The 22,848-nt window shown below is 39.9% G+C and overlaps 1 protein-coding gene across 1 annotated transcript in view; it reads right to left on the reverse strand.

Annotated features, from left to right (window-relative positions):
* Positions 1 to 22,848, reverse strand: part of LOC109403065 (tyrosine-protein kinase Dnt) — a 305,015-nt gene that overhangs the window by 37,281 nt on the left and 244,886 nt on the right. Inside the window, exon 12 of the mRNA XM_062852383.1 lies at positions 1,050 to 1,129. Coding sequence (XP_062708367.1) covers positions 1,050 to 1,129 — 80 coding nt within the window. The remainder of the gene's footprint in view (positions 1 to 1,049; positions 1,130 to 22,848) is intronic.

Consider the following 22,848-nt stretch of genomic DNA (forward strand, 5'->3'; position numbering starts at 1 on the left):
AAAACAAAACATAAATTTAAACATAACCATTACAAAAATACATCAAATTTTAATCTGGTATGTTACCACTTTAGGCAAAAAATAGCAAGATTAAAATTTGATGCAATGTGGTAGATCTTACACCGTAACGCACCGTTCTAAGGTGATCTACCCACGTTACGGGAGATAGTTTATCAGGTGTGCCCAAAGGGAGCAATTTAGGTCCGCTATTGTTTGTACTTTATTTCAACGACGTGGCTGCGAGACCAGGTTTGAACTGCAAAATGATATATGCTGACGATCTTAAAATTTATTTGGTTACACGATCTGTAGAAGACTGCCACCGTCTACAAAGTTTGCTTGATCAGTTCGTACGGAATAAATTGATTATCAGCATTCCAAAGTGCTCCGTAAGTATTGGAAGTTACCGATCTTGAAGTAGCATTAGACTCGGAACTGACGTTTAAATCTTACCATGCTTCTGTAATCGCCAAGGCCAATCGAAAATTGGGATTCATCTCGAAAGTTTCTAGAGATTTCACTGATCCTTACTGTTGGAAGTCTTTATACTGCGCACTAGTTCATCCTATTCTAGAGGCTGCTGCAATTGTTTGGACGCCCAATGATGTTTCCTCGACAATGAGGATAGAAAGAATACAACGGAGGTTCATTCGTCTGGCCCTTCGCCATTTACCGCTAAATCCGCTGGCTACAGTGTACACCGCTATGTGGATAACTTGAACGGTAGTCGTGCTGCTTTCTCTTTCCCACCTTATTCAGAAAACAAATGTCCTCGACCGCGAAGCGTTCGCTAATGCCTGGACTGTTTATTTGACCAAGCTAAGGGATATGTACAAATATAAATTATCAGAGATAGATCGCATTTCCTTACAATCTATCTTATTTCATATATTTATGGACTTATCTTACAACATATGTACCGCTGCAAGGTATCCTAATATCGTAGCTGGCGTTTTCCAATTTTCCACCATTTATCACTTCTTTTAAATCCCTTAGAAGTCCTTCTCACGCTTTCCGTAATCCCTTAAAGGTATAAAAAATATACTTACAATTCATCCGGACAATTTACGGGCTGGGCTAACCGATAGCCATCCCTGAGGTAAGCGGCCAGTTCAAACGAATCCACCTCCTGTTGAATGCAGTGAAAAGAAAAAAAATAGGTAAGAAAAAGGAAAACCGTTAGTCCTTCGGGTGTTGGGCTGGAGGATGAAACAGGCAGACGGCGCGGAAAACAAACGGCAGCACCTCGTCCACCAAACCGCAGCAGGTGGCCGGCCAAGGCAAGTGAGAAAGTGAATAAATAAAATGAAAGTAACTAATGTGGGGAGCTAGCTTCGTTCGGACTCATCCACGGTATAATTTCATGGCCACGCCACTAACCGACCGGTGTGGACCACCCTCACACCGATAGAATTGCGCGCCGGAGCAACTGCTGCTGCGCTGCTTTGATCTTCTCCAGAATTCATTAAATCCACAAAAAGTAAGGGAGGCGGTATAAATGTGCCATCTGAATAAACATATCTGGATTTGCTATATGAATTTGATATATTTAAAAATAAAAACTATAAAAATAATTATTTCTACTTCATTATGTGTGTTTAGTTTTTTCAGATATGCTGTGATACTACTTAGGGCCTAAATCTTAGGCTGAAGCTACAGGGGATACTCAAAATAACTGAGACAGGTAAAATTTTCACCTTTCAAAAAATTTTCATCTCGCTGTAACTTTCCGAAAAGGGCATCAAATATTCTCAAATTTTTACTGTAAGCTCATTGTGTATCAGTGGTTCAAATTTGGAAAAGATCGGGCCATTCTACACGAAGTTATAAAGATTCTAGAAAAGGGTATAATCATTCGATAGCCAACTTTGAGCTGTTATATCTCCGGATTCAATGAACCGTATGCAATGAAATTTTGAACATCTATGACTAATATAATGAAGTTTGAAAAACAGTTGGCTTAATTTCAAATTATTAATAAGAAAAAAAGTTATGGCGATTTCATTTATTCCATGTTTTTTCAGTAAATTTATCTATTTTTCATATGCATCCCATTACTTTTTCAATTTAATGAAGGCTAGTTGGTTGCTTTTTTTTGAAACATAAACATATTTCATTCAATTAGAGGGAATTCAAATGAACTATAATTACTATCTCGAATTTTAAAACGATGATGAAGTTATATTAGAAAAATAATCTAATCGAAATATTTTTCTTTCGTGTGAAGAATTTTATGTTTAGTCAAATGTTTTAATAGCTCATTATATAAGTCATAAATGATCAAAATTTCATTACTTTCGGATCATTGAATCCGGAGATATAACAGCTCAAAATTAGCTATCGGATAAATATACCTTTTTCTAGAACCTTTATAACTTTGTGTAGAATGCCCCGATGAGCTTACAGTAAAAATTTGAGAATACTTGGTGCCCTTTTCGAAAAGTAACAGCGATTTGAACATTTTTTGAAAGTGTAAATTTTACCTGTCCCAGTTATTTTGAGTATCTCCTGTATAAAATTTGTTATAAAGCAATTTCACGGTAATGTGTTCGAAGCCTAAAAGGTATCCTTTTCTCAAAGGGATGTTTTACTATGCTCTCCCCCAATGTTATTCTGCCACAACTAAATTGCTGGAGTCCCCCAACCAGGATAAGTAAACGAGCGCGTGGAAAAAAGATTAAAGGGACTTGCCTCGGTTGGTAAGTTTAGGATGCTTGCAGCACGGAGTGAGAACCAATAAAGTAATTTAGTTTCAGGGATTGTGGGTGGAGAAGGCAAGCCCTTCCAAAAGTGTCTCTCATACTTTGTAGCCTTCGCGCCATGATGGTAGGCTACGGTCTACGTCGTCTTTTAATCGTGTGGTTTAGGTATTAAGTGTTGGTGGGATACACGTTACGTACGAGGAGGGAAACTCCATAAAATCTTATAGCTCACTGGTTTAGCAAAACGACTCGCTATCGCTATATGGTTTTGGGAAACTGTTAGAATGTATGTTTATTGCGAAAAATGGGGATTGCATAAATATGAAACAATAACACATGAACGCACTAACGACTAATCCAGTAAAAATACTGTCGAGGGGGTTTAGTGCTTTTTATGGATGACAAAATTTTATCAATGTGCTGATTGCAAATTAACGAAACAATATATGATTTCTAATTAACTGAACATACACACATATGCCTAAATGAAAAACAACATCGACGATCACCACTTCCACTGGGAACTCTAACCTCAACAGCTCGTCGTACATGACATACCATAACACCGGACCCAGTATGGAACCTTACGGAACTCCTGAGGTTATGTGAAAGCATTTTCAACCCATCTGTGTGTCGTAAACTGGTACTCGATTCTGGAGGTAACTTCCGAAAATCTTGTACTGGTACCCGGGGTGAAAAATTACGCGTGTTTGGGGATCGCTATCGGGTGGCATTGTTTGAAGAAAAAAGTGAAAAATGACGCGTGTTTGGGGCAGTTGCGATGGGGATCTCGGTCGTGTTGCATTGTTTGAAGGAAGAAGTGAAAAATGACGCGTGTTTGGAACAGTTGCGATAGGGTTCGCTATCGGGTGGCATTGTTCGAAGGAAAAAATGAAAAATGACACGTGTTTGGGGCAGTTGCGATCGGGATCTCGGTCGTGTTGCATTGTTTGAAGGAAAAAGTGAAAAATTACGCGTGTTTGGGGCAGTTGCGATGGGGATCGAGATCAGGTGGCATTGTTCGAAGGAAAAAGTGAAAAATGACGCGTATTTGGGGCAGTTGCGATGGGGAACTCGGTCGTGTTGCATTGTTCGAAGGAAAAAGTGAAAAATGACGCGTGTTAGAGGTAGTTGCAATGGGGATCGCGATTGGATGGCATTGTTCGAAGGAAAAAGTGAAAAATGACGCGTGTTTGGGGCAGTTGCGATGGGGATCTCTGTCGTGTTGCTTTGTTCGAAGGAAAAAGTGAAAAATGACGCGTGTTTGGGGCTGTTGCGATGGGAATCGCGATTGGGTGGTATTGTTTAAAGAAATAAAGTGAAAAAATGACGCGTGTTTGGGGCAGTTGTGATGGGGAACTAGCTCGTGTTGCAATGTTCGAAGGAAAAAGTGAAAAATAACGTGTGTTTGGGGTAGTTGCGATGGGGATTGCGATCGGGTGCCATTGTTCGAAGGAAGAAGTGAAAAATGACGCGTATTTCGAGCAGTTGCGATGGGGATCGCGATTGGGTGGCATTGTTTGAAGGAAAAAGTGAAAAATAACGCGTGTTTGGGGCAGTTGCGACGGGGATCTCGGTTGTGTTGCATTGTTCGAAGGAAAAAGTGAAAAATTACGCGTGTTTGAAGCAGTTGCGATGGAGTTCGCGATTGGGTGGCATTGTTCGAAGGAAAAAGTGAAAAATGACGCGTGTTTGGGGCAGTTACGATGGGGATCTTGTTCGTGTTGCATTGGCCAAAGGAAAAAGAGAAAAATAACGCAAATTTGGAGCAGTTGCGATGGGGATCGCGATCGGGTGGCATTGTTCGAAGGAAGAAGTGAAAAATGACGCGTATTTCGAGCAGTTGCGATGGGGATCGCGATTGGGTGGCATTGTTTGAAGGAAAAAGTGAAAAATAACGCGTGTTTGGGGCAGCTGCGATGGGGATCGCGATCGGGTGGCATTGTTTGGCGGAAAAATTAAAAAGTGACGGGTGTATGGGGCAGGTGCACATTGTCCTTCCTCGTTCTATGGTAGCAAACAGTATTGCAGCAAATTGAAGGAATCAAGGAGTGCGTGTTCCGATAACGTTGAAATGGGTGAGATCATTCCGAGTTTATTTTTTACATACTAGAAGAAGTAGGGGTAATTTCGCCAATGCGTTTTCATGAGGACTCCTGGAGTCTGTTATATCTGTAAATTATTCTTGTAGCTCTGGTGCAGGCCCAATATTGAAGCGATAAAAATGGCAGAAAAAGTGATTGCAGTTCACAACAATCATTGAGTAAATTTAAAATAATTGTCTTAATTACTTCTGGATCGTAGTGTGCTTTGCCAACGACAGGATGCAAATTTTTGCCTGTCGCGAATTTCCTCGTGGAGTTTTTATTTAATTTTACCGTGTTGGTCTTGACCAAAACCAAAAAGTGTTTTTTTTTCGGTGAAAGTGTCTACCGCCCGCTAGTCCGTGAACATTTGACGACGTCTCCTGAAGCCCATCGACCGCCGGACCGTGAGAAGCACCCCAGTGTCGGACGACACGCAGTGTCCTTATGGGCCGTTATTCTACCGAATCGCTACGGCCTGCCAGCCCCGCCACGCCTAGGCCTATTGCTGGCCATCTCACCAAACTCCTGGGTCTGTCTCGGCCGAAGACAGATCGTGCCCCATCCGGACCGCGGGGACGCTATTCCGCACGGAAACAAATCTGATCCTGTTTTTATGATTCACAAATCATAAAACATAAAGATTTGTCATTTTATGAAATCATGATCACGAATCATAATTTCATAATCTGAGCAACTAATATCACGAATCGTTGCAACCATATTTATGAGCTTGAACTCATGAAAATTATCAAGCGTTACGCGCACTCCGCACACCTGTTAAAACGTGGTAATTCAGTGTGTGGTATTGTTGGCGATTAGTAGAAAAAATGAAGAAAGCCATTATTTTAATTGAAATATAGTTTTAAATGCGATAATTATGTCACTTTTTTGTGTTATTAACGTTCTAGTGTGTTCTTCGTGAAACTCATAGAAACTAGTAAGTAAAATGTACCAAAAATGGTTTCTTACGTTGTTTTTATTACGTTTGTTTGTTCCAGTTCCGGCGCCGTCAAACGACACCAGCCCCATCCCGACTGCATAGTTTCGGCTGCATAAAAAACGACGCAGGCACCGTTCCGGCAGTGTCCGATTCTATTCCTGTACCGGCTGCGTTTAGCGACGCGTGAGTAAAAAAAAGCGTGTTGAAATTTCTTCCTAATGATTGAAAAAGATAATTTCTAAGTAACATCCGAATGCTCGCCATCATTCTCATTCCAGCTCAACCGGCTGCGGCTGTCATTCATCGCCTCGGATCCGTTCGATCCCGTTACGGCATCGTTCCTGTTCCGGTCAAATGACACCAGCACCATCCCCAACGCATCTGTCTGTGCTATTGAAAGTTCTTCATGGGTCATCATTAAATCGTCTCAGAAATGGCTGCAAATGTTTTTATTTAAATACACCAGACACATAAGCGATGCGCACCCGGAACCATGATTCGAAATCTCAATAACATGATTTAGCTTCATGGTCCTCAGATTCATAAGCGATGCGCACCCGAAACCATGATTCAAAATATCAAAAAATATGATTTACCTTTATGATTTTAGGAAAAAAGTAACGCATAGGTAGCGTTACAAGACAATGGATCATACTATCATGATTATAAATCATGGTGTATTTTTATAAAACGAAAATGTACTAGGCTTATGAAATCATGAGTCGTTTTTATGATTTTTGGGAGCAGAATTTTACCCGTGCGCCAAAGTGCCGGATGGACTCCGCACCATGATCGATTGGCCCCGGCCTGTAAAGAAGGTTTCCGCTTCATCGGCCGCTCTCCGGCCACCTTCATGGAACCTAAGGACGACCCTACTCGTGTCGGCTCGCTAGACAGTCTGGGACACAGTAGAACCGCATACCCCTGTGAATCCTTGACCATTACCTAACCAAAATCCCAACTTCTTTCTATTTACGAGGGCGTAGGTGAGTCGCTGGCCTCTCGTTAAATAGATATCGTCCCTTCCCTACTATCCCTTCCCATACTAACCACGAAGATTACGCAACAGGTAATTACGATAGGCAACATTGTTTTTCTTTTCGTTTCAGAGAGCGAGCAAAGGCGCTTAAGCCTAGGCTTGTTAGCCAGGACACATGGCCAGAACAAATGCCTGTGCCCCATCCCGGAATCAAAAAGGCCCACTGAGTGACAAAATCTTTTAGCTACGTCACTTCCAACGTCGGTGATATATAAAAACACTTACAGTCATACCAACACATCTACATGATCTACTCAAATACACTTACACAATCTGAATTTTGCCGCATCACTTGCTTATAGTGAATCCCCTATCAACCCATTCCAAATATCCAACTCCTTGACACCTATGGGGGCGCCGGTGAGTCGCTGGCCTTTCATAAAGTAGGTGTCATATCATCACATCCTTTCCTATCCTCGTAACGGAGAAGATGGGCATGGCCGGCAATGGAAGTTCTCATGTCTTTTTCACTTCAACCTCTGATTGGATAGCTGTTCCTTCCCAAATAGCATTCCATAAGCAATCGGAATAGGAGTATTAAAGTTTTAGCATGACAACGTTCAGTGTGCAATCTACGAATTACTCCGTTACCACGCAACGCAAGGCAACGCAACGCACGCAACGCAATAATTGTCTTAATTACTTCAACGGCTGTCGATCACAGGTAACACATGGGACTACTCTTAGTAAAATACATAATTCGAAAATAGCTATCTAAACTTGAAAGTTTATTCTTCGTATATTCTAAGTTCAATACTGTGGGAAACGCGCGACTATTTCCGGGAGTCAGTCGGTTTTCTCGGTAGGGAGATGGGGACGCGAATATTGAATGCGAAATCAGAAGCGAGGGATAACTTTCGTGGGAAAGTCGGTTTGCCCGGTTGTGTAAACGATCAATGCGGTGACGCGTTCAATATTGAACGATCGTTGACGTATGTGCATTACCCTTACTATCGCGGCCAAATAAATTATAATCGAGATGAAGACCGTGTCGTCTATTTTCATATAAATAGTGTATCATATCACCTACCAAAGGTGGCTCCAGGATCCACGCCTTATCCTACCCTAATAACAAATACTCCTTCCCGAGACAACTGTGGGGATGCTGTGGATTCCACAATTTCTAGTAACAACGGTTGTCGAACTAACATTCCTTCCCTTTCCCGATGACCGTAAGGACGTGGCAGGCGTCGTTATTGATTTTAAAATACTGAACTCTTGAATTGTGCCCACTGAGAGTGTGTAGCTAGTCCCAAGTACCATTAATTGGATCTCTGTGCTGTGCAACTTCGATTGTTCTGGTCAATCACGGAGTAGCAACTACGATGCGTACGATTATCTTTGCATTGCTTTGCTGTCCATGATGAGTACGAGAATGTTGATATGTGGCTCATGTTCCTTTCCCAGTCCGATTGGGGTCCATTGCCGTTGCCGTTAGCCAATATCCAAGTCTACGGGTCCGTTAGAGCATCTGCTCAGAAGAGAGTCGGGTGTCAGCCGCTCTTGGGGTGAAGAGTAACTGACGAACAATTGCAAGTGTCGGGACTGGGATCGAACCCATGACCATCCACTTATGAAGTAAATGTGTGACTACTACGCCAGGCTCCGACAACATGAATTGTTATCCAACGCGAGTTTCCTGGGATTTTGAATAGCTATTACTTATGCCTATTACTTTCCTCTGATCATCCGAAACAATATTGTTCTCTTTTGTGTATGTCGACTTGAATCAGTTCATCACTGTACACTTGGATGGATATGCATCTGTGAGCGCATTCCATATTATTTAAATATGCTCAATATAAAACTAAACAATGTTTTTTTTTTTGCTAGGTTTCTAGCTGCACTCTGAATAGAGTTGAAACCTCTACACTAGACCCGAAGACAGAAAAGAGTACGTAATCTTTCAGAAGCAGTTTGCCAGCCGTACGCGGAAAATGATATCCATTAAGACACTGTTGCAACTGACTCAGAAAGATACGGTAGAAGTTGGAAAGTTTTCAATTGGTCAGTCAGTCAGGATTTGCCTATGTAGTGTTATGGTAACACGGTTTGTGTTTGTCTACTTGTTTGATTTTGTGGTATGGTTAAATATGTTTTTCTCCTCGTTAAGTCAGTTGTCGTATGTTGTTTTTTTTTCATCGAATCAATCAAACCCTGTATGTTAAAATATAGTCGATCCTGTGTCAAATTGTTTTCTTGATTTCGCTAATCGTTTTCTACTTGTGTTCATCTCTTGTGTCCTTAAATTGTCATCGGTCCAAAATCCACAGAAACATGTAACTGAACTTCTGAACATCTAAGAGATAATAAAAAATACGCCAAGTTGGTCAGTTGATTGCAATAAAATTTTAAAATAATAAAGATTTCATGTCAACTTTCATCCCGCTACAAATACTGTTAAAAATATTCAAATTCGTTCAATTGTCCTATCGGTCCTACCTAGATGAACCGTGTCATTTTCTCAAGCGTAGCCTAGAAATGTCAACCTAGTCATACACAAGTAATGTTGTTCAGTTAGTATGAAGCAGTCAGTTTTTGTCCAAAATGTCACGTCGAACGCATTGACGTCAACAATGCGTTTAAGTGTTCGCACGTTAGCTTTGAATCTATCAGCACAATTAAGTGCTGCAAATCTCCTTCCCACTATTGATTCTTCGGTCGATTTTTATTGCTTTATTTAACCCTCTAATACCCAAATTTTTGATTTTGATCTAAATATCATTTTTCGTCATCTAAAATCGATTTAAACATGTTTTGGAAGAAGATTCTTTTTAATTCTCGATTTCGAGAATTTCAGTTTTTGATTTTTCTAATTTTTATTTTTGAACATCCCCACACTTTTATATTTTTCCTGGAAGCCAATTTGGGGAACGGATTTTTTGAGATAAAAACATTTTGAGATTTTATGATTATTGTTGAAATATTATTATTTTAATTTTTTTTCACAGAAAATTTTATTTTCCGTGTAACTTTAAGGAAAATAATTTTAGAGTGTATTCGATTCCCTTAAACTATTAAACAAGGATAGAATGATTTAGGAAAAAATAAAAATATGTTAATTGTAGCGATTCAATACAAAATAAACAATGACTTCTAAAAGGTGACTAAAACATCAATTTTTCAATGATTTTAAAAAAATGTAAATACGCTTGAAAATACACCAAAAACCATTTTGAGATATACAGAACAGTCCTAAATATCAGCCAAAAATATAAAATATTTGATTTTCCACGAAACAAAAATTACAAAAATGCTCAAACTATACCCCGTCTTAAGGCAGGATTGGGTATTAGAGGGTTAAAGAAAATATTTACAATTATTTTTATTGCTTTATTTAAAGAAAAAAAAAATCGAAAAAGCGACTATGACATTAATAAATTACTATGTAATAAAAATCAATCGAAAAACGTGGGAAATAGAGCCCAAACAACATTTTGAAGTCAGATGGCTGTAAAAGGTTCCAAAACCTGTCACAAATCCTATAATACTTTTATTAGGATTTGTAACGATCATCAAAACCTTCTCAAATCCAACCGACTTGGAACTATTGCTTGGGAATAGACTCTACTGAGCCCCGGCGGTTCCTCCTGTTTATCGAGCATGTCTGAAGCTTATGATCAGCCATACTCCATCTGCAGCAGCCGGTTCGTGATGAACCATTGGAGGCGCATTAAAGTGTTAAAAAGGTGATATGTTTCACTAAAGAACACTACATTATAATAATCAAAATGAAACTCCTTCACTTTAATACCGTCAACCCCTGCGAACTTGGCCAGGGAATATAAAACTAAACAATGTTTTCGTGTATTACCCCCAACATTGATAATTTCGTCACGTCAAGTGTCGGTCTAATTTCGCGAGTCACATTTCAATATTGATATATTTCCTTAAGTTTTGCATTTTCAAAATAATTCAAACGTGTCGCCATCTTCGGTGTTTTATTTCTGCATGTATTTTATTTATTAGTAAAAACCCGGATTGATCCACCTAGTGGTGATAGTGCCTTTCTCGTCGAATATGTACTCATGACGTTTCCGTTGACGTGAGCTGAAATGTTCCTGAATCATGAGAATACTTTACTTAGAATTTTATCAGAGCCATCATTGCATCATTGAATTGACTTAAAACTTATTGATGGCACATATTCCGACGTTATGTTCAACGTATAGGCAGAGCTGGAAAATATCAGACCTCTCAGTTGACAGCTTGACCTCCTTCACTATCACTGGAGGCCGATCAACATCAAGACGATACAACTTTTTCACAAACACAGATACCTTAACGATTTTCGACAAAGAATTTTCTACACACTTCTACACACGCTATATTTTATTATCATGCATGTAAAATTTGACAAAAACATGCAAGTAACTGATTTTTTTCAAACTGAATCCCAATCAACTTTCAACCACATTACAGTGCGTGAGGGAGCAACCAGTCGCACAAAAATTTTATGCAGTCATTTTAGACGCGAAAGAGAATTGAAAAAGTTTGTTCGGAGTTATTACGATTAAATTTTAATTTTCCCATACAACGTTGACCCATCCTTCTGCATTATTACATCTCAGGAATCTGAAATGGTGTGATTGGATGAGATCGTCTTAATTTTGTCAAGATATCTATCGCTTGCTTTAATTTTTCTCACTTTTGAATTCCGACGAAGCACCCAACGCTAGTTTTGGAATACTACCGGTAGTTTCTTATGTGGTCTGAGACTATTTTCTTGCTAACCGTTCATCAGGTTACCTAAGGAGCCGCGATTTGATGTGTCGCATGCATGTGTTTGGTTCACTTAAATATTTGGCGGTGGAGCGGGCCTGGTTTGATGGTTAGAACACAAGACTATCATGCCAAGGGCCTGGGATCGAATCCCACTCCCGACATATTCACAAAATGTAGGTTCTTCCTTCAGAAGGGAAGGGTCCCGAGATGAACTAGCTTCGAGTTAAAAATCTCGTTAATAAAGACAAAAAAATAATATTTGGTCTCTTCCGAAGGGAACCCGGAACCGATTCCGGAACACCACCGGTTGTCTCAAATATGGTCTAAAACTATTTTTTTACTAACCATTCATCAAGTCGCCTAAGGAGCCGCGATTTAAAGTGTCGCATGCATGGGTTCGGTTCACTTTTATATTTGGCCACATCTGGCGGGACATACAGAACCGATTCCTGAACACTACCGGTAGAATCTTAGGTTGTCTGAGACTATTTTCTTGCTTATCATTCATCAAGTTATTGAAAAAGCCGCGACTTGATGTGTCGCATGCCTGGGTTTGCTTCACTGTTATATTTGGCCACTTCCGGCGGGACCTCCGGAACCGGTTTTGGAACACCGGTAGTTTCTTATGTGATCTGAGACCATTTTCTTGCTAACCGTTCATCAGGTTATCGCAAAAGGCGCGATTTGACGTGTCGCTTGCATGGGTTTGATTCATTTTTATATTTGTCCACTTCCGGCGGGACGCCCGGAACCGGTTCAGGAACACTACCGGTTCAGATATGATCTGAGACTATTTTCATGTTAACCGTTCATCAGGTTATTGAAAAAGCTGCGATTTGATGAGTCGCATGTATGGGTTTGGTTCACTTTTATACTTGGCCACTTCTGGTGGGACCTTCGGAACCGGTTCCGGAACATAACCGGTTCAGATATGGTCTGAGACTATTTTCTTGCTTACCGTTCACCATATTATCGAAAATGCCGTGGTTTGATGTGTCGCATGCGTGGGTTTGTTGCATTTTCATATCTAGCCCCTTCCTGGGGTACCGATCCGGAACGCCTAAATGGCCATAATTCCGGAACGGCTGGACCGATCCGAACCATTTTCAATACCAAACAATGGGACCAGATTCCGCGTCGAATGAACCGTCGGTCATTAAAATCGGTTGAGATTTACTGCCGAAAAGTGACGTGAGTTCGTTTGTACACATACACACACACATACACACACACATACACACACACAGACATCACCTCAATTCGTCGAGCTGAGTTGATTGGTATATGTGACTCGAATCTCCGGGCCTCCTATCGAAAAGTCATTTTTGGAGTGAACATATAGCCTTTCCAGTACACTTAGTGTACGAGAAAGGCAAAAATGAAACAAGTGTTTCGATTTCGATTGAAAAGGGGGTTTTGACTCATCAAAGTGAATACAAAACCACTCCCCCTAATAAAAACTCCTTCCCGGTGAGACGATATCGGTCTCTGGTAGCAACGCAGGTCATACTTATATTCCTTCCCTTTCTCAATGATCATAATGAGGTTTCCGTGACGTGACTTAATAAATTCAGGGTGTCTACTACCTGAAAAAACCTGGAAAACCTGGAATCCCCAGGGAATTTTTTTGAACAGGGAAAACCCTGGAATACTCAGGGAATATCTTGAGTACTCAGAGAAAATTTAACCCGATAAAAAACATTGGGTCGTATGAATAAAAACCTGGTAGTAAAAATTTATATAGAAATTTCGCTATAAGGATTTTTTCCAGAAATTCTGTCAGCGCTTCTTTCTGAAACTTCTTTAGAAATAGCTCCTGGAATGTCTATCAGGATTTCTTATGAAATTCCTTCTGTATGTTTGACGCTATTTTTTCTTGGTATTCCTTTTTAATTTTTTTCCAGAAAGTTATACTTCCGGATTCCTTCCAGGATTCCTGAATTCCAACCGATTACTCCTGGAGTTTTTCACGGGGATACTATTTCTTCCCGGAGCTCCTCCAGTGTTTTGTTCAAAGAAATCTTCCAAGGATTTCTACCAAAATTTATCCCGAATAGTCTATAAGAATTTCTGTCGGGATAAATCGTAGAATTTCTTTCGGCATTCCTCATGGAAATTTTACACGATTCCTTCCGGTGTTCCTCTTGGGACTTCCCCAGAATGTCTTTCAGAGTTGCTAAAGGAGTTATTCCTGGGGTTTCACTAAAGTTCCTCCAAGGCAGGATTTCTGAAGAAGCTTTCACGAATTTACTGGAAGAGTTCCTCAAAAGATTTCTTTAATTTTTTTACTGTAATATCTTCAAACAATTGCTTTGGGCTTTCTTCAAGATATTTTTTTTTCTGGTCTTCTACAGGAATTTCTTAAAAGTTTTAGCGAGGTTTATTTTGAATTATTACCTTAAAGATACTGAGGATGTCGGGGCCCGTGGCGCAGTGGTCCACACGTTCGCTTCATAAGCGGATGGTCATGGGTTCGAACCCAGCCCCGACACTTGCAATTTTTCGTCAGTTGCTCTTCCCCCCGAGAGCAGCTGGCACCTGACCCTCTTCGGAGCATATAGCTCTAACGGACCCGGAATTTGGATATCGGCGAACTCATAATGGACCCCCAATCGGACTGGAAAAGGAACAGCAGCCACACATCATCATCATCGTGCTCATCATTCTACCGTGGACAGGGTAGAAGAATGAAAGGAAGCACAAAGACAAACCAGTTCAATACAGTAGAATAGAATAGAATACATTTAGGCGCTGTACAAAGTGGAAGTGCAGCGTCCAATTGGAATCGCTCACGTAGTACCCTAGTGGACAAAAGAGCTGTAAATTAGGTTAAGTGATTAAGAATAAAAAAAAAGATACTGAGGAGATACTGAGATTTCTCTCGAAGTATCTCCTGGAACTTCTTTCAGAAGATTCCTTCCGATGTTGTTCATGAGCTAGGGGCAGGACAGATCTAACGAAAGAAAATCTGTGCTAGAAATGTTATTCAGAATTGATGGAGTTACAATCGTAGCAACTCAATGATGCTGTTACCATGCATCGTTTACAGTAGCAACGTAGCAACTATTTATATCAGCTTAATAATGTAAAATTTGTTTAATAATGCTCATTCTCAATTGTTCTCTCAACCCGAGTAGAGGTCTTTTCTTCAAGCTAGATATATCAAACAAGAATTCCTCAGATTTTCTCTCATTTATACCAAAGTGTGATCTGGCATCAATGTTAAACTGCAAAGTGTAGCCTGTGCTGAATGAAAAATGCAGTTTTGGGGATGTCTTTCGACAAATTTCGTCGATCATTGATAAAAAGAGTACATAACTCAGAATTTCTCAGAGTTGCTCTTGTTTGCACAGTGTCTTGCCCCTAGGTCATGAGATGTCTCTCAGAGTTTTTTTTTTAATTTACCCTGGACTTTCTCCTAAGATTTTTTTTCCCGAGTGCTTTCTGGGATTTCCACAGGAATTGTTGCTGATATTTCTCATTGAATTCTTCTCTTGCATTCTTACAGAGCCGTAATTGAACCGGATTTCTTGCAGTGATCCACCTGAGATTTTTTACAGTTATTCTCTGCATTATTCCCAAAATTCTTCTCGGAATCTTTACCAGAAATTGTCCCAAGATGCTGGATACCCCTTTAAAGATTCCTCCCAACGTTATTGCAGGGATTCTCCTACGGGTTTTCCTCGGAATGTCTCCTGCGATAACTTACGAAATACCTTATAGGAAATTCTGGAGAAGTATTCGAGGGAATTCAAATAAAATTTTGCGAGAAACTCCGCAAAGTGTTATTGAAGAAATCTCGACAGGAACTTCAGGAAAAACCTGGGAAAAATGAGTCATCTCGAAAAAAGTTCTAGGTAATAGTAATCCCGAGAAGAAATATTAAGGACATCCAAGGAGGAATCCTGAAAACTTCATGGAATCCTGAAAGCAGCTACGGACGAAATTCCGCGAGGAAAACATGAGAAATATCGGAAAACTATCGGTAAAATCCCGACATAAACTATTGGATAGCTATCCCGGGAAACCACTAAAGAGACACGGACACTGGCTTCAGCCGGCGGCTGTACCGATTGAACGAAACTTAACACGGATAAAAAGCTATTCTCGCTCGGAGCGTGAATCGAATCCTCATCCATCCGGATTCTAACCGCATCACTACGAGGCTCAACCAATGAAATTCTTAAAGAAACTTTGAATAGTTTTTGATAGATCTTCAGGAGGAATCCAACGAGAATCTCTGGAAGTATATCGGAAAACCTTTGCAAGTAATATCGGGACGTACTCAAACAGATATCTCGTGAAAGAATCCTGCGGAAAGTCAGGAAGAAACTTTGGAAGAAATTCCAGGAATTACGCTCAGTAATCTTGAAAGAATTTTTGAAGAGCAGGGGAACTTACGTATTTTCGGCAGTTTTGTTCTCTTCGTCATGGGGGGTTTTTTGAAACCTGCTGTACTCAGAGTTGGCATCAAATCTTTTCCAACCAAGCTGAATATGATCAAGTTTCAGGCAATTTGACCGACATAAATCCCTCATGACGAAGGGAACAAACCTGCCGATGAGACCCTATGTCACCCTTTATAATTATTACAAAATTAGGGTTATGTTTAAATTATAAACTTTCAAAAGTTCATCTGGAAAAACCTGGAAAACTCAGGGAATTTTATTTTGAATTATGAGTAGACACCCTGAAGTTTAGAGTTCTCGACTCGAATGTGATACGCTATTCCTAAGATCCGTTTGTTGGTTCCTTGTGCAACTTCGAGTCAATCACGGAGTAGCAACTACGAATTACACAGTCATCTACGCTCATACTCATGCTAAGAAGGATCTAACTCAAATATGTGACATCTCTAATAATCCTCAACAAAATTAGATTCGGCAATTGCTACAGTATGTAATGTCCTTCTACAAGTGCATCATATAAATCATGAAATGAAACGGAACTGCAACCGGGAGCAGCTCACCAAAGGAATGGTGCCAACTTGTAATGAATTATATATGTTTTAACGAGCAGCAAATAAATGCCACTTCGAATCGGCCACACTACACACATGAGAACGTTGTCGACAAGGAAAATGCGAAGAGGAATCTACCACCGCCGCCAACCGGGGAATGGTTTATGAAGAAACGGCAAGCGAGAACGACAAAATTATTATTATGACCATAATATCCTGGCCTGGCGGGGAGGAGCCACCACGCTACGCACGATGGGGGAAACGGGATGCTGGCCGAGACATAAAGGCATGTGTCGTAAAAGTGCCGAGTTGAGCGGTGGTGGGAGCGAATTAATTAAATTAATTGATGCTTATTTATTATTAATTTATAATCGAACATAATGTGGTTATGAATGAGGTATAATGCGTTATAGAGTAAAGCAAAGGAAGTTGAAGTGCACTCATATTTTGTTATTTCTATACATATTGGAGAACCATAATGACCTAAATAGCTTTCAGGAGCCAATTGAATGGAAGTGGCGCCTTTAATGGAGTGGTAACATTTGTTTGGGCTGAGAGCCTAATTAATTGCTTTTAGCTTTGACTGCTACTTCGGGGTTCCTTGATGTAGGTAGACACGCCAGATAGTGTGCTATTGATTTCGTGTTGTCTGTCTGTTTGTAGAAGGAACTTGTTCGATTCGTGACGATTTGATTTCTTTCTTTTCGTGCACAAGGTTTGGTCGAGAAACTAATCAGTGAATGGGTTCTGTCCTTACACAATGATGTCTGCCTAATGGAGGGGAAGAATGAATGGCTTTACCATTCATCCATTCATGCACGATATTCTTATGAAACCTTTTCGATCACTGGAAGGTTTGTGCTTTGGAAATGGAAGCAGGTCAGCAATTGGGGAAAATCAGCACAAATTGGACAATTCACTTATAGCGATGTTTTGTGGTAACGACTAGAACAATGTTTTGCCATTCTAAATGTTAAAGATAGAGCCTGTTGAACTAGGGGTCGCAGTACCGACCACTTTTGGTGAGTACCTACATTTTACATGCGCCTAAATGGAGACATGCACGCATATGGCCTCCACTTTATCATCTTATGCAACATTTTATACGATTACTGGTTGTCTGGGAATCTTCGGATTGATAAACGTTAGGGCCATTTCCCTTCTACTAGAATGACCTTTCATCCCTCTCCGTTGGTCAAATAAAACACGTCAAAAAATCACCAATCGGAATCACATGAACTGGGGGCTATCCATTAATTACGTAATGGTTTTTGGGGGGGGGGGGCTTGAGAAATCTTACGCGTCATACAAAAATATTTGGGTTATTATACAAAAAAAATCTTACAAGGAGGGGAGGGGGTATGTGTCGAAAAATCGAGAAAATTGCCTTACGTGGAACGTGGACGAATACCAACAGCATAAGCACATACGCAGTTTCCCAAAACATGATCGACATTACCACTTTTACCACCTTTCCCGTCGTAAAACAACCTTCGGCTTCCGCAGCGTATATATGCCCCAAACCCCCTCCGCTCCCGGAAAACGACAACCCAGCTGACCATTATCTGTTAATGTAATCCTAGTGAAGGATTCGAGAGTGTGTCAAGCGTACCTGGAGCTTGTCTCATTGAGTGTCTCATTGAGACTCGCAATGCTAATGTGATGTGCACTAACATCGCGAGTCTCAAGCTCAAGGAATTTTCATGTGCTCACAGCCAATTGTTCTCAATCTCATATTGAGATTTGTGCGTACATATACTCTGATTTTGCACAAACAAATTATAATTTACTAGATATTTGTCAATTCCGGTTTTAAGATATATCATAAAATCTGACCAGAATAGAGGTGAATCAGCGTCTGGCTAAAAGCCTTTTTAATAAAGACAAAAAAATCTGACTATAAAATTCCTGATTGATAAAAAATATAGAAAGAATAAAAAATATATAAATTTGTATGACACTGTTTTTGCTTGACTGGAGCTATTGTTTAGCTTTTGCGCAGTTCTACAGATAGTATCTTGGTCAGCCTAAAATATAACAGGAACAAGCTTGCATGTCAGATAGATAGCTACTAGAATCAACGGATTCTAAAAACTGAAGAAATAGCAAGAAACCCTAAACTAACAAATATTATTCAAATCAAGTAAATCTATTTCAAATATTCAACGTTCATTAAGCCAATCATTGCTATAACCTGGATTTGCAGAAAGGTTGACAAAACGTTTGTTTGTCAAAGTACTTGGTTTTAAATGTTTTCGTTTATTTCCATTGTATATTTGCTATACTAATGACCGGATTTCAGCACTTCAGGGGTGATTTCCCAGTACCGAAAGTACCGGTAGCAAGACTCAGTCAGTACCGGTATTTCGGTACCAAAAATTGGTCGGTAATACCGGGATTTTCGGTACCGGTACTACCGGTACTACATCCCTATGTTGAACAATTTGCCATCGTCCGGTTCGGTTCGGGTTGGTTTTCTTCAAGCCTAAATTATACCCTCTCTCTCTCTCTTCTTGGCGTAACGTCCTCATTGGGACAAAGCCTGCTTCTCAGCTTAGTGTTCTATGAGCACTTCCACAGTTATTAACTGAAAGCTTCCTCTGCCATTGACCATTTTGCATGCGGAAATCGTGGTGGCAGGCACGAAGATACTCTATGCCCAAGGAAGTCAAGGAAATTTCCTTTACGAAAAGATCCTGGACCGACCGGGAATCGAACCCGTCACCCTCAGCATGGTCATGCTGAACACCCGTGCGTTTACCGTCTCGGCTATATGGGCCCTACATTTAATGAATAAGACAAGTAACATTACTAGCTGAATAAAAGTTTCTTAAGCAAAAGTTTGCTTAAGAGTGGTTTGTTCCACTCTTGTACATCAACAATTGTTGGGAATGCTCTACTTATTCTATTGCTAACGAATTAATAAGAAAGTGATACGAATTCAAGTGCCAATTCGTTCATATCAGCGTGTCGATTTCTTACCATGTAGGGGCATCTAGGGTAATATGCACTGTCGAGACAAAACGCACCCACTTCGTTTTTCAGGGATTACCGGTCCCTTGAGAATCATCGGAATATAGACCGAGACTTAGCTCGTTGCAAACCAGCGCAGGCTTCAAGGAAACATCGCACGAAGCTTACAAGGTACCCAAACCTGAGCGATGGCACGGAGAGAACCGCGCTCCAATATTTAGGCGCCCCAACCCGGGTGTTGAGGCCCATAGAAGTCCTCAGCAACAACTGCCTAATCAACGTCGCAGAAAATCAACATTCGCCATCCAGTGGATGTTTACACACTCTGCTGCACTGCCCATAACTGCATAATTGTATCATTTGCATTTTTTGCCAATACTGAGTTAATACCGGGGAACATCTCCCAATCATCAGTACTTTCATCCACCCAATTGAACATTATAAGTTTGTTCTGCAAAATGTGAAACAAATACCAAATCGTTTTGTCTTATTAGCTAAAATTAATTAATGTAACCGCATAACAGTCACACTGGAAATACACACTGGTGTCAAAGCCTAATATCAATCATATTTGGTTGATTATTTTTTTAACTATTCGTCCAGCATACAAGAAGAGCTGTAGATAATGCAAAAGGATGAATTTTAAATTATTGACAAATTTTTGAAATTTCGTATCGTCTCCATACTAGCGCATGTTGCAAACTTTAAACTTCATTTTCTCCAATGCCTACTTTTGTCAAATGTGACTGTTATGCAGTTATGAGCAGTGCAGGACCTGAAGATATTTGTATATGACATGGAACCCACGGTTCTGCATTACAGGAGATCCACCGAGTCAATACCAGCACAATGAAAAACACCCTGGGGAAGAAGTAGCAATGGTTGTCGAAAAGTAGGCCTAGCTTATACCATTCAGGCCGGATCACAACATCCGAGGCTATAGTGTCCCGGCCGTTAAGTTGCCTTTATTTTGCGAAATAACGTCCAAAAATTTGGATGATATCCTGTGCCTTCTTTGCTTGGATATTGTGGCGTATGTGCATGTTGGGACGTTATGCCACGGAAAAATGCGCCATAAAGTCCTGGGAAATGATGGCGTCGGACGTTATGATACTGCGCCATACCACTCAGTGGCCGAAGAGACTCCCGAGTTAGCCGTCAAAGAAGTAGATCTAGACACCTATTTACCCATAGCTGCTGTTCGTATTTCATGGCCTGTTGTCAGTATATATCTTCCGAACGGAAAGTTTCAAGAACTAGAAAACCGGCTAGACATGGCTTTGGACCAGATTCCAGAGCCGATCATCTTCCTTGGCGATGTCAATAGCCACCAACGTGCTTGAAGCAGCCGCAAAGGTCTAACGGTTTCGCTTTTCCGTGAAAAGAACAATAGATGTTTTACTCGGAATTACCGAAAGGCCATATGATGTAAAGCGCCTCAACTACCAGAAGAGTGCTTCACATCAGGTCGAAAAGGGTGCTGATGCACATACCAACTAACACCGTTAGGTAGTCTTCAGCAAAACTATAACCCAAGCAACACACTTGGGTATTAATTAGTTCCTGTAATTTGTATACAACTACTAGCTGTCCCGGCAAACTTTGTCTTGCCAAGTTGTGGTGGTTTGACAATTGTCAAGGTCTTGCAACATGGCACTCTAGATTGCTTTCATTTCGATCATGTTAATTTTCTTCCCCGGTCATAACAAATCAGTAATTTCTAAATTGGCTTCTTTAGCGGTGTTGAGATTATCTCATATTCTGAATCTACATGCCAAACTGAGCCGAAATCCAAATTTTCATGAATTTTGGAGCCCGGGAACCTATTTAAAAATCAATTTGAAGTTTGTATGGGAGCGATTTGTTGAATCACCCCTCGTCGCATTTTGTACTGGGCGGAGCTGTCAAGCAGTTGCCCAGCTGTCAAAAGGTGATTTCAAAAAATATCTTTGAAATTAATTTTAGGTATCACAATTAAGTTCTAAAAATCTGAAAAAAATCATAGTGGCTCAGAAAAATATGCTCTTTTGTATAAAAACGAAAAATCAATACATTTTTCAAAATTTTAAAACCCAATTATCTTATTTTTTCATTTCATTTTCGTAACTTTTTACATATAAACACAGCCACCATGAATACGAATCAAACCATGCAAGAGTCATCCCGATCGGTTCAGCCGATCTTGAGTTTTGTTGCCTCAAAGGGGCTCCAAACTCATTTTTATATATACCGTCGTTGGGGGTGAGAATGGGTCAAAAAAGGATACTCAAAGATTAATTGTTAAATAACAAATGCAATTGAAGTCGGAATAACTTTTTATTTGGTATGTATACTCTTCTATGTTGTAATGATAGTTTAGCAAAAAAGTATCACATTATGTAAATTACTTACTAAACTACAAATGATTGAAAATTGACCCAATCTCACCCCTTAGAGGGGGTGAGAATGGGTCAAAGTATTCGAAGTCGCCTATCTAAGAATATAAGTTAATATTATTGATCATATCTAGTAAATCTATTTAAAATACAATGTAACCATGACGAATAAAAACTTAGGTGATTTTAAAAGATGATAAATCTACCTAAAAGGGCTAATACAACCGAAAAAAATGTTGAAATTTGATAAAATAACGTTTGTATGTTGTATCACCATTTTTAGCCACCATAATCAACCTCCAAGAGAGGAGGGGGAGATTACAATGAGGGAGGGACGCATTGAAAGATGGATAGAAAAAAAAAACATGATATTTTTAGTATACTGCATAAGAAATGTTTAACCAAACCCTCCGTTAGAAACTCTTATATACATGATCATTGGCCTCTCAAGATAGAGGGTCGTTCAAATATTATGTTACACAACATTAGACCCTCTTTCACAATAACATTGAAACGAATATGCAGTACACTAAAGGCTAGATGATGATTAGAGGAGCTGTTCAAACACATGGGTGTATTTTTATAAATGATTTTAGGCACTAAACGTATGAACACACTCGCTTGACACTTCTTCGACATATTTTCGAAAAAAGCGTGTTTTTATGAAGATACGGTAAACATGGCACGACTTTAAAGTCAAATGGGGACTGGATAACAAGTTGAATTTTTAGTTAAGGTTATGTGCACTCGATAACTTGCTTGACCCAATCTCACCCCCATTCTTAATATTTAGACATAGGGTCGAAAATATTGAATTTTTAAATAAAAAGTGCATTCACAGCCCACTTTTTTCATTGCATCAACCAGGCAATACCTACAGCTAACTACTTATAAGAAAATTTACGGTTAGGTGTTTGTGTGGAACATTGCGAAGGAGAAATTTTTCCAGAGTGATTTACTAGTAGTTTCATCACATAACTTTAGCCACAAATTTAACAAAAAATGATTATTGCTAAACATCTTATTCTGCATCATGATGTTTAAAAA

Source organism: Aedes albopictus, chromosome 2, assembly GCF_035046485.1.
Source record: "Aedes albopictus strain Foshan chromosome 2, AalbF5, whole genome shotgun sequence".
Taxonomy (NCBI): Eukaryota; Metazoa; Arthropoda; class Insecta; order Diptera; family Culicidae; genus Aedes; species Aedes albopictus.